The sequence below is a fragment of the Engraulis encrasicolus genome, chromosome 7 (genome assembly GCF_034702125.1).
Source record: "Engraulis encrasicolus isolate BLACKSEA-1 chromosome 7, IST_EnEncr_1.0, whole genome shotgun sequence".
Lineage (NCBI taxonomy): Eukaryota > Metazoa > Chordata > Actinopteri > Clupeiformes > Engraulidae > Engraulis > Engraulis encrasicolus.
The window spans coordinates 42,855,974-42,869,356 of NC_085863.1; the positions used below are offsets into that span (position 1 = coordinate 42,855,974).

The 13,383-nt window shown below is 42.7% G+C and overlaps 1 protein-coding gene across 1 annotated transcript in view; it reads right to left on the bottom strand.

Annotated features, from left to right (window-relative positions):
- ubl3a (ubiquitin-like 3a) overlaps positions 1 to 6,778 on the bottom strand; it is a 49,864-nt gene extending 43,086 nt beyond the window's left edge. Inside the window, exon 1 of the mRNA XM_063203615.1 lies at positions 6,122 to 6,778. Within this exon, the coding sequence (XP_063059685.1) occupies positions 6,122 to 6,148 (27 nt within the window). The 5' untranslated portion in view covers positions 6,149 to 6,778. The remainder of the gene's footprint in view (positions 1 to 6,121) is intronic.
- Between the last annotated feature and the right edge of the window lie 6,605 nt (positions 6,779 to 13,383).

Sequence of the window (13,383 nt, forward strand, 5' to 3'; positions counted from 1 at the left end):
CTTAATTCTGTATTGCCGATTTTTCATGTCCAAAGTGAGAGTGGAGGACGGAGGAAATACACCATTATGTCTGCTATATAAACCTAAATACATCTGATACGTCAACCCAAAAGTGACAACCACATCCTTCCTACAGGAAGATCCTTAAAGGGACAGTTTGGTCAATTCCAACATGCAGTTGTATTGCTCACGCTACCCTTGACTTGTCAGTACCTGGTGATGCCACATTTTTCGGTTCAGCCCTTTCCGAGATATAAGCAATTCTAATGGGGGCAGCGTTTATTTACATTTTTAAAAAAGAAACATAGGCCAACTCCAAATATTTTCCCAAAAGGTACTGCTGTTTGCTAGTTGTCTGCTGATGTTTTATAACCTTTTGGATGTTTTTGGGAATAAATAAAAATGTTTTTTTGAAATGTAAACAAAGAGCTGCCCCCATTACAATGACCAGGATCTCGGAAACGGCTGAAGAAGAAGAAAAAAAAGCTCAGGCACTGACAAGTCCAGGGTAGTATGAGCATTACAACTGCATGTTGAAATTGACCAAACTGTCCCTTTAAATGTAACATCCTGTTAACAAAAAAGCTCAATAATGTCTAGAATGAAAGGGCTGCTTCATAGCCACAGCTATAGTTCTAGCTGTCTGCATGTTCAGTAAAAAAAATCTCTGCGCAGAGTATGTGCAAGAACTACAGCCAAGGTCAATCAATCTTTAGCGAGACGCCTTCAGATGAATATCTCTCAAAGCTAATATTTAGCTGCCAAACATTAGGCTGGCAGTGGCAGGTCGTACGACCTACAGCATGTGGTAGGCACAGAGAAGACGTACAATAGGCACCTTCACACGTAGGAGTAAGAGGAAAAATAAAGAAGAGAGGCCTCTAAAAGAAAGAAAATCAATAATGGTATGTGCCAATACCGGTATATTAACACTCAATAATGAAAACATCTCTAAGGCCTCATTATCCCCCCCAGGGAGATAGGAATTCCTCACACTGATGTTAAATGGGCTATCTGAATGAGAATGTCATTCATTACAATAGCACTTGTAGCAGTTGGGGTAGGTAAGAACATCTTCTCTCTCTTTCTTTTTCTTCGCTCTCTTTCAAAAGCACATTGAATGACATTGCGTATGATAATATGCTACACAAATGCTATTGACATTGATACATAACATTTCATGTTGTCTTGTCTTACCCTTCAATGTCGTTCCGGTCTTGATGCTTGCGACAGTGGCAAACATTATTTTAATTCCTTTGAATGTCTAGTACACAAGAATAAATTGACAATAAAGCTGACTTTGACCTCCAAGTAACGGGCCACAAAGATGACTTAATTTGAAGTACCATGGCACAAATATAGGATGCCTTCTACAGCACTATCTGGGCATTCCTTTCCACCCTGTTACTGCATGCACTTCTGCGATCACGTGAAGTCTAAGATTTTTCCACCTTCCAGACCAAATGTGCCAGTAAATGCCACCTTCACAGGTTTAAAATAGACTCCAATTTTTTTTTCCTTTTAGCAACTGCTGCGCATTCATTTTGCCTTTTGAGAAGTTTTACATTTCGCAATGTATGTTACTGGAACACTGCCTGACATAATTCCCATCAACAAAAGGACGCTAAGGGTGTGTACTATGAAACCATGACTAACAACCGTGAACTGTGAGAATACACTTAAGTATTGAGGAAGAGAGAAAAGCTACAGAGAAGAGCTCGCTACATCAAACAAGCAGACACTGAACTACAAGGTATCGACAGCAACTAGAAGCCGTGTTGCCAGATTGGGCAGTTGCCCGCCCAATTGGGCTACTTGGGATGGCCGTCTGCGGGTAAAAACGGGAAAAATTGCCCATTTGGCGTTTTTTTACACCGTTTTGTGCCCATAGAAATCAATGCAATTTGTTGAAATTGGGCAGAATTTAGCGCATTTTGGCGGTTTTTGAGAACCTTTTGGGCGGGTTTTGATCAGGCAAATCTGGCAACACTGACTAGAAGACATGCAGGCTAAAGGAGCAGCCAGCTCCAACAGGAGTGGGCTAAGCATTTATAAACGTGTGCAGTGAGCGCACCTCTCTCTCAGTCTCAGACCCTGCTGTAAATTGTCCTCAGTCGAGTTGAAAGCCTCCTTTATTGAGTGAGTCTGTAGCACTTCCTCTCTCTCTCTCCCTGCCTCCTTTCCCTCCCCCATCTCCCCTCTTGCGCTCTCTCGCTCTCTCTGTCTGTCTCTCGCACTCCCTCAAGTCTTTAACCCCTTCATTGCCACTTGGCTGCAGGGCTTTTTTTCTGAAGGCTAATCTCCTTTTCTGCTCCCAACATTTGGTGGGCCTTTTTTTTCTTGGTGGTGCCACCCCACCCCATATATACCCCGAGGCATTGACTTAAAAACTCTGACTCCCTCCCTTCCTTTCTCTCTCTCTCTCTCTTTCTCTAACTTCCATCCATCCAGGGCGACAGAGAGGGGACGCATTGAGGGGTAGCCAACTGCGACGTCCAATAGGGGTCAAAGGTTAGCAGGGCTCTCGTCCATCAAGCACCCTCCCCTTCCTCCCTGTCTCTCCCTCTATCCCTCGCTCCACAAGTGACCTCATCAGCTTCCATTGTGCCAGGTTGGTGGAGCAATGCTGCCTGCCTGCCTGCTTCCTGCTTTCCTCTCCACAGCTCTCTGGAATATGAGTTGCCACCGGCCGCTCGTGTTAAAAAAGGTTGACTAAAATGACACAGCATTACTGTCAGGAAAAACTGGTTTGGTTTCACCAGCAAGCACAGATATTCCCCAGCCAGACACTTTGGAGGCCTGAGAAACTGAGGCTTGCCTTACCCCGGGCCGGATAGATTCCACGTTTTGATAATCTTAACATGTGTTACTAAAGACACAAGAGTGAGATTGTGACGATGTGGGAGGAAAGAAATGTAATCTTTGTCAGCTCCACTCTACTTTTCAGACTGAATAAGAGCAGTCCTTTTTGTCAGCGAGCACTGACAGCACAGCACAGCAGCACAGGAAGCTCTTTCATCGAAATCAATAACGCGACCACGAAAAAGAGTGCACTGGCCTATGGATTCATGACACCAACACTCGGCTATTGAGTAATGTTAATGCACCCACATGGAGTTGAGTCCTCTAACCGTCAATGAGTCAGACGGCCGGGTCGAACTAGACACAATAAAGCTTCCATTCATAGTTTACTTCCAACGCTACACTGGGGGAAAAAAATGATCAAAACAGGATTATTTCTGCACAAGTCGGCACGATCTGGTTGTAAAATGACAGTAATCCATGTCTAAGACAGACATGGCAAAACAAGAATGAACTTGACGTAAATGTGCGAATTCACAGCCGCTGTTAAAAGTGATCAGAATGGCAATGACCAAGTTGAAACGTATAAAGACTCGGTGTAATGTCGCAGTAGTGTAGTACTATGGTAGTTTATCTTTTTCAAGGAATAGTAAGGTGTTGTACTGATGAAACAGTGTGCATTATGGCGCTACCACTGTATGTTGTGCATTAACTTTATGAATTATGGCACTACCACTGTATGTTGTGCGTTAACTTTTATGAATAGGCAATGAAAGCACTGTTTAAAACTTCACCTGCCCACAATTCCATGTAAAGAGCTGAGTCAGAGTTGTGGCTAATGAACAACCTTCCAATGAGGATGTGTCAGCAGCAAGTACTCTCGCCCATAGGGCCTACTGTGTCTCTCGACGGCCATTACGCTGTTACGATGTGTTGAGCAACGCTGGGACAGGCGGGACAAAGAACAGGGGCAAAATCTCAAGGCAAACATCTCATTTTAACAAATCCTTCCCCTTACAAACACAGTGATCCTTTATTTGTCGAGGTGAACAAGACTAAGAACAGGTTTAGAGGTGTTTAGGTGACGAAACCTCTGATGAGGAGTGAATGGCTTCATCTTAAAGGGTCGACTCGATATAAAAAGGACGAGAACAAAATGCTTTCTGAAGCAAATGTGAAGTTCAGGTATGAAGTGTTTGCCTGGCTAGAGGCTACCACCACTATCTTTATTATGAAACCATCAAGCTTTTCTGACTTTAGCCCAACTGTAAAGCTGAGGTATATGAAGTTCGCAAACTTTTCAGTACAAGGCCTTAAGTATATACACATGAGATGCCACCGTGGTGATATGCCACTAGGGTTTGTGTAGAGATGGGTTGTGTGAACAGTCAAGCTACAGTGCATGTTGACACCAAAACTGTTTGACTGCTAACATGTAGATAAGCTTACACTTGCGAACTGCTAGAACAAATCCTGACGTAGATTAGAGCTTACAGCATGTCCATTGTTACTGTATAATGGCTTAGGTGTTTTATGTCTGATGATGTGGTTCCCTCACACATAATGTGTGTGTCTGTAGCCTATACACGGGAACTATTGTAGGCTAGAAGGCATCGCAAAGTTGCTCTGGGCTGTTGAAGCTTATTCAAGAGAGTGGTTGCTAGCTATGGTTTTCAATGGAAAATGGATGTTTGGCATCAGGACACTTGACTTGAGTTTAACAACACTTGTATCTAACAGACTTGACTTGTATCCAACACTTGTATCTAACAGACTTGACTTGTATCTAACAGAATGTGACATTATGTACTTGGACTGTGCCCTATGGATAGGGATACAGCAGCCGGTATGTATGATACAATATTAGATGGTGATCCATGGAGATACACTACAAAAGGAACTGTAAAATAAACTGGACACTCTCTCCGAAGCAAAGACGATCCTTGCACCCATGAGCGTTCCTTGTCACAAGGAAAGATCTAGGTTAAGTGTGTGTAGTCTTCACAAATGACTACTTCCTAAAAGTAAAGTGGATGTGAGAGACCCAAGACCAATGTCATTGCACAAGAGCTGCTTTCCCACATCAGTGATTTAGATAAAGTGAACTGACAATTACAGCCAATGGGAGCCAATTTAGGGTCAGTGGCCTATCTTGGTGTGCTGCCTGTATCTTTCTAATGTTTTGAGAGCAACTGAGAGGGGAATGAAAAAGGAAGGAATGTGAGAAAGAAAAAGAGAGATAGAGAAAGAAAGAAAGGGAGAGATCTTCCACCAGGATAATGGACACATGGCATTAATCTCCAAGACACACACATGGTCATTGTTTGACACCCAACCCCCCTCCATCCACACACAACTATCCCACTCTCCAGTTAACCACCCCCTGGAAGTAGACCACACACTGATGTGCCAAAAGCGTCCTGGTTACTGTTTCAGGACCTTTACAAGGAGCGACAAGCTCCAACAAGGGAAATCTGATCCAAGGTTCCAGGCAGCACATGGATAGTGAGAATGACACCCATGGATATCGGCCCATTGTGCCCATTCATGATCAGAGGCACATCAAGGCGGACATTTCAATGGACAGTATATTCCACGCACAGCTGTTAGGATTTAAACGGGACTGAGTGTGTATTGAAAGAGTTCTTCACTGGTCTACTGTTTTGACAGGTAGATATTTTATGAGGAACAAACTATTTCCATATAGTAATCCAAGGGCAAAAGGTGTTTGTACCCAATAGTTCTATCCTCCCCTATGTCTGGTGTACAATCTGATGAAGGAGGAAGTTGGCTTTGTATTACAACTTTGGCCAAGAATCAGCCAGTACCATCTGCAACAGGGTTTATGGTCAGGTGATAGTTGGTGGATGAACTACATACTAGCTCTGTCAGAACAAACAGACTCAGACACAGTTTAGGACAAAGTATTTCAGATATACTAGGACAAAAACAGTTAAACAAAATGTAAAGCATTCCAATACGCAGACAAGTATCACGATGAGCTGGACTAGTAATCACCAAATGTATAGCCTACTCTGTTCGTTCAATTCTCGCACATTACGCGCGGTAGCTTTCAGCAGTGGTGGAATAAGAAAATGCATGCAAATAGTTTCTTGTAAAAACAGAGGGGGACCCGTGAGCGAGCGTCATCACCACCAAACTCCTGTAGCTATTTGCAGATGTTGTCATTCTCACGTCTGCCACCCTGAAAGTTATCCTAATTTGATATTTGTACGGCATTTAATTACAAACAGCTTGGAAAGTTTATACGCGCCATAACACTCGGTATTCCAAGGAATGTCTATTAAAGCGTTCTTACCATATCCGCAGGGATAGTGCCAGTCATCTTGGAACAGTGTCCTTTCGCAGTTTCACAGTAGAAAGTATTTCCTTGTATTAACTTCGTTCTTTGCTGTCCCTCTTTCAACAATAAACCATAGGCTATGCTGAGGTCAATCAAATACCCTTCAGTTTTGTATTCGTTACTCCTGTCCCCACCACGAATAAGCAGAGGTAGTTGGACAAATGCAGGAATGTGTTCTTGTATAATTCATTTGTTTAGGATTTCTTCAGATTGACTTTATAAAAAATCCACAATTTCTATTGCGTGGGAGGTCCCACTCCCATTCTACAGAAAAGAAAAATATATATCAATGCTGGAGAGAGGATCCTACGCCATAGGAAATCGGAATTATGATGAAATATCCAAGGGGTCAACCTCGACGTAATTTCGTGCGCGTTGACAAAATGTATCTTCAAAAGAACGCAGCCTCGATACTCCGCTGATGCAAACGACAAAACAATGTCCGTGCGTCGGTATTTCGTTAAATTGTCGTCTTCACCAACTGTGTTCCTCTGCGCCGCTCTCTGCTGTCATCCTGTCTCACAAAAACATGGCGGCACTTCTCATGAGAAAAAAAACTGAACAAGGAACTGTGGCTGGTTAGCTAGATAGAAAGAGCACGATGCCGTTTGGTAGGCCTATGTAAATGCATAGCCTACGCCTCCGTCCGTACGACTTTTGTGAAGGGGCGGAGATATTTTTTTCCCTTGGCAATGAAGTACGCCTCCCCCCTCAAAGGTCGGTGCTCATAGCGCAGAGAATAGCTTCACGTGAATTCAGTTACATTATCATTGTGCTATCTAATAATACCCGATACACTGTAGCAATTGTTATTATGACTTGCCAATAGATGATATCCAGCATAGCCTAATCCAAGACTATGGTGATAACCATAGCCTATTAGTAAACATGTTATTAATAGGCCTATGTCTACAGTAGGCCTACCTATTTGAGAAGAACTATTAACACATTATAATTCTTTACATTTATCATTAGATTATTCAAATGATTCAAATGATAAATCACTAATATCATCCAAATATGCTTTGATGGCAACTAAATAATTTATTAGGTAAAAATCTCAGCTGGAGCCTTTCTCTATCAACTCAAAAATGATGTCACATTGTAGACATATGCATGGTTGATACTGACAGCATGTTTTAGGGGACTTTTCATGTTTTTTTTTTATTTGATAACGATAATGAAGAGATGATAGGGGGTGGGAGCAGTGGTGTAGTCTACGTACAAGGCGGGTATACGGAGTATACCCACTTCTAAGTTTCAGGGATTTCATTATACCCACTTAAAATTGATTGATCCATTGTTTTGAATAGCACAAATATATACAGTATACCCACTTCACAAAATGCTCAAATATACAGTATACCCACCATAAAAAAGTAGACTACACCACTGGGTGGGAGAGAGAGATGGGGCAGGGTTGGGCAATGACCCAGGCCCATGCCAGACTCGAACCTGGGTCCCCATGGGGCATGCAAACCCAAATGTGGAGGGTTTAGCGTGCTGCACCACAGCACCCCCAATGTTGACAGTCTTTTAAAATATGACTTTATGAAAGAGTCTTATTGACATGGGACCTGGGCTATGACATTGGATTACGCGTTCAATCAGACAGCAGGGCTGTTCAGCTATTGTTGAAAAATGGTTATGTATTGCTGTTAGCTAAGCCTAAATCTAATTCTCAGGACACACTGAAGTGGTTAGTGGTTAATCCAGATACCCCATCGACTTGTGTATACCCCTTGTCTCTCTCTCTCTCTCGCTCACTCTCTCTCTCTCTCTCTCTCTCTCTCTCTCTCTCTCTCTCTCTCTCTCTCTCTCTCTCACACACACACACACACACACACACACACACACACACACACACACACACACACATACGCACGCACACGCGCGCGCGCGCGCGCGCGCGCACACACACACACACACACACACACACACACACACACACACACACACACACACACACACACACACACACACACACACACAAGCACACTGCACTTTCTGCACTAAACACACACACACACACACACACACACACACACACACACACACACACACACACACACACACACACACACACACACACACACACACACACACACTGCTGCTGGTGTACTTGATAGACCTATTTTAATATTTATTTTTCTTCAAAATGCTACTATTACTATGTCAGAACGCTATAAAGGACAACAGAAAAAAAGCACAACAAAATACCTCCTCTTAATGTATGTTCTCTACAAGTCTTCTGTTGTCCAGTCTTGCACAGTCTTGCACTAAATGTCTGTATGAGCACTGTCTATGTCCATACTGTCAATATGTCCATGTATGAGTACTGTCTATGTCTATACTGTCTATGTCCTTACCTTAGTCTATGTCTGCATGGGAAAGCAAGAAACGTAATTTCAAATTCTTTGTATGACCAGTGCATGTAAAGAAATTGACAATAAAACCAACTTGACTTGACTTGACTTGACACACACACACACACACACACACACACACACACACACACACACACACACACACACACACACACACACACACACACACACACACACACACACACACACACACACACACACACACACACACACACACAGTTAGAGGTATATTGTGTGTTCAGTCCAGTCTCTGCATTTTTGAAGGAACTTACTCTTGCATGAGATTTAGTTATTTTATAAAATCTTCTTTTTTAACTTAAAGGCCTTCAAAATCTGACTCCTCCATAGACAAGAGACAATGGTCGAGATCAGCATTTTTATCTCAGTGAAGTTCTAAAAATGACTAAGTTACAGCATGTAGCCTACCACATGTAGTCTAATTAAAGTTTGAGTGTTGTTTTTATTAATAAATATTTCCCAGCTTGTGTTTTATGTGGTAAGGCTACTTTTTGTATGAAACTGATTTCAATCAAAACTACCTGAAAGGCTTGTACATTTTGTATCCTAACTTTCACATTCTGTCACAAAGCGGGATTATTTGCAGATTACATAATATTATGTCATTTCAGCCCTTTCATGAAGAGCCTCTACTGTATTATAAGACTGTTGTTATCACTTATCAAAATGATAATGGCCAAGACTTAATCTGTTACGAGATATTCTCTGTCATAGTTGCGTATTTAAGACATAGTTGAGCTTTTTCAGCTAACAGTGAATCCCGATGATCCCATAGAAGAAAAGTCTACAACTTCTTTACAGTCAGCTCACCTCTAAAAGAAGGGCAAATTAAATCACCTCACCTGTCGTACCAGAATAGTCACATGGGGCAGTGCCCTGTGGTCATTGGACTGGAATTATATCACCATGTGGAGGAGAGAATATAAGCCCTCTCACACTGACAGAATGATATACCAGCTAAAAGGCAAAAGTGAATCATGTACACTTTTTTATCACTGCTAGTCTCTCTCTCATTCTCTCATTCACTCACTCACTTCCTCACTGAAATCACTCATCTCTTTGTCTGTCTGTCTGTCTGTCTGTCTGTCTGTCTGTCTGTCTGTCTGTCTGTCTGTCTGTCTGTCTGTCTGTCTGTCTCTCTCTCTCTCTCTCTCCCTCTCCCCCTCTCTCTCTCTCTCTCTCTCTCTCTCTCTCTCTCTCTCTCTCTCTCTCTCTCTCTCTCTCTCTCTCTCTCTCTCACTCATATTTATACATATTTATAGCCTATCATTTCCTGTTGGCCCCGAGTTAGTAGACCTCTACCTGTAAATGTTCACAAGTGCAATCAGTCCACATGGACATAAAATCTTCTCCACTGGGCAAAAGGTTCCCATGGAAAATCCTGGCTATGAAATTTGTATCACATTTTGCGTTAGCCGTCAGTGCATAGCCCTAAATAGCTGTGGCTGGGACTGTGCACTTTAGCCCTTTACACAAGTCTGTGACACAGGTCATTATTGTTGTTGTCAGCCGTTATGACCCAGGTGTTGCATATGTACACTTCATTAGCCTGCATGCAAAAGATGTCATCTAAATAGCACAATAACTGTGAGTCAGAAATGTACAATCTTACCATTATCTATGTAAAATTTTGAGGATTTGCTTGAGATAGGCTATAAATGTGATATGTTGTGTTAGTTTAGTTTTCTAATTTTAGAAAGTTTAGTTTTTCTTTTGGAAATCAGAAGTTAAAGCTTGCCGGAAATGGTGGATTCAATGAAAACTCTTGAACTGGCGTTCTCGTCCTGATTTGACGAGTGGCACTAACACACCAAAGCATGTTTTCAACCTCGTGTTTGAGTAATAATTAACCATTTAAAAAGACAGTCTTATAATTTTATTGTCATTGTAAACCTATAAACCGGTAAACCCTTTCAGTAAAAATGCAGTGAAAAGGGAAAACTTTCCTTGTTCCTGAATCAAAAAAAAGAGACTTTCCGTGAACCTGACCTGTTTTTCAACGCCCCGTTCCATACAGCATACACTACAGCATGTCTGTTATTCTCCACTGTCCTGAATGGACCTAAAACAGCATATGGTCCTTGCCCATGGTTTAATGGGTGAGCATTTTGTCAGCTAAATGTACAGGAGGACTTAGAAACCCCCTCATTCTGGCTGACTGTGCCCACGTTTATGTTTAGTCTCTCTCTGCCAGTCCAGCATTTTTCTCCCCCTCCAGGGAGTGGTGTTAAGACCAGCAGTAACTGCCTACGACCTGGGCTGGACTGGGGGGGGGGACGACACACACACTCCTAGCCATTTGTGTGCAACCCCCTCTTGCCAGATTACCGGCCCAGGCTTGGCCCACGACCTGGGCATGGACCTGAGCCTGTAACTGTGCCATAAATTTCACTGTATTAATTTAACACACACAGAGTCAAATATCACACTTATAGTGTTGGCTCTACTCTCTATCTCAGAGTTGAATTAACACAGTGGTCTGTCCATATGGGTTGCTTCATCGAGATGAGCTACCAATAGGCTTTTAACCCGTTAAAACACAGCGTTGTAAATTTGTTGTTACCAGAATGGCAATGACCGAGTCGTAGTGCATTACTAAAGGCCCTCTGTTATGTCATAGAGTAGTACTACGGTAATTAACCTTTCAATGACTATAACAACTTGCCTCAGATGATACAGGGTACATTATTGGGATACCATAAGCTTAAACCCAAACCCTATACCTAACCTTAACCGCTAGAGATGTTACTAGTAGGCTACTACAAATGGCTTGGTAGCTCTGCTTGACATGACGGGTAGCTCTGCTCGACCATGAGAAAGGCAAGATTTACTGTGACTGTGTTCACAAGGGGACCTCTGGTTATCCATTTAGCCCCTGGGCTCCGTTATGGTGCATGACTAACTGAGTTCATGTCGGTGCGTTTGCTGCTATTTTTAATCCCGTTTTTTTTTCTCTCTCTCCTGGATCCAAAGGGCAAGTGGTAGGGTTGCGTGCAACTGGACATAGTAAGAGATCAGATGTTGTGAGATCACAGTCTGAGAGACCGACGCATGTGTTTGTGTATGTGTGTCTTTTACAACATCCACTTTACAACGTTGATGAGGTCGGCTATATGAGACGTGCACATGAAATATATCACATATTCGGCAGGTCTTTGAAATGTGTACTGTATCTAGCCCTACCATGGCCTAATGGCAGGGCACTCGTGCACTATGCGGCTGACCCGGGGTTCGATTCCCGGCCCGGGTCCTTTGCCAGTCCTTCCCCGTCTCTCTCTCCCCACTCGCTTCCTGTCACCATCTTCACTATACTGTCATAAATAAAGTCAAAAAGACAAACAAATCTTGTAGCCTCTTACTGCAGCAGGGGTCGCCGGCGACCCTATTCACTTGCTGAAAATGCTAAACTACACCATAACAACATTGTACTGACGTTACAGAGAGCCATAGTGCTGCGCTAAGGGGTTAAAAAAAGAAATGTGTACTGTATCTACTTTTTGATTAATGTCAGTGGTCATAGTATTGCAGACCTGCTAGGGCAAACTATGTTGGAGAAATTTCTGAACAAATCTCTTCAGTTTTTCATATTCTGTCTGTCCCCAAAAAGTTGTTTACAAAGGAAATCTGGTGTGGTCTGCATCTTGGTCAGAGGACATGTTTTTACCAGAATTTCTGCAATGCTAATAATTTTCCATAAGTGTGCTTTCCACCAAACAGTTCCCTCTCCCTCTAGGCCCTACTCATGTTTTTCTTTCCAGACAAACAGCATGGGTCACCTCACACTTTCCAACTTTTCACTTGCCATTTTTGAAGACTGTTTGTCACAGCACACTGCACGGCTACATTAATGGTGCTACTCTCTTTTGGGGCAAAATATTATTTTTAAAGGGTATATCCACCAATATTTCAGACCGAAGAATTGTCTTAAAAACAATGCTATTCTTTTTTTATGATCTATTACCACATTAAAAAAAGACACAATATATTATTTTGAATTGCATATGAACCATACCATAACTGCCTGTTCAATGTGCAAAGTTATTCCAGAAGACTCTTCTCTGAAATCCCCCTCCTCCACCCATCTGAGAGAAAGAGAGAGAGAGAGAGAGAGAGAGAGAGAGAGAGAGAGAGAGAGAGAGAGAGAGAGAGAGAGAGAGAGAGAGAGAGAGAGACAGAGACAGAGAGACAGAGAGAGAGAGAGATACGTATATCTGCACGTGTCTGAGAGGAACCATGTGTTTCTTCCTAGGTGAATACAGTGGTCCCCAAACTTTTTCTGCCTGGGAACCCCGTTTGTAACTTTGTATATCTATAAGGATATTTTTGTGAACCCCCATGTCACAAAGGCCAACCATTTTTTTGCCCATTAATATTGATACATTTTCATTTGGAGGAAAGCTGGATAGATTTATTAACCATACCAAAGTTTGGTTTGGTTAATAATAAAACCTAACCTAACCAAACCAAAGTTAATCATGTTGCTACCAAATTTATGAACCCCCCTTCTGCAATAACTCCGTGGCCCTGACCCCTTGTGGGTCCCCCTGACCCCCGGTTTGGGAACACTTGGATTAATATTAGCGAAAGGTATGTCCTGCTTGCAAGGGAGAGCCGCCGCAATGGGAGCTGAGGGAGCCGCATGGGTGTGTTGCAGTATAGCGTGTCCATCCGACCAACAGACCGACCGACCGTCAGGCCTCACAGCTGTGCTGTGACGTATGGCCATGTGCTTTTATACTGAGGTAATCCACTTCCCATCAGTCACAGCACTGACAGAGTGCTCTGTGTTCTTCACGTGCGCGGGCCAGGGAC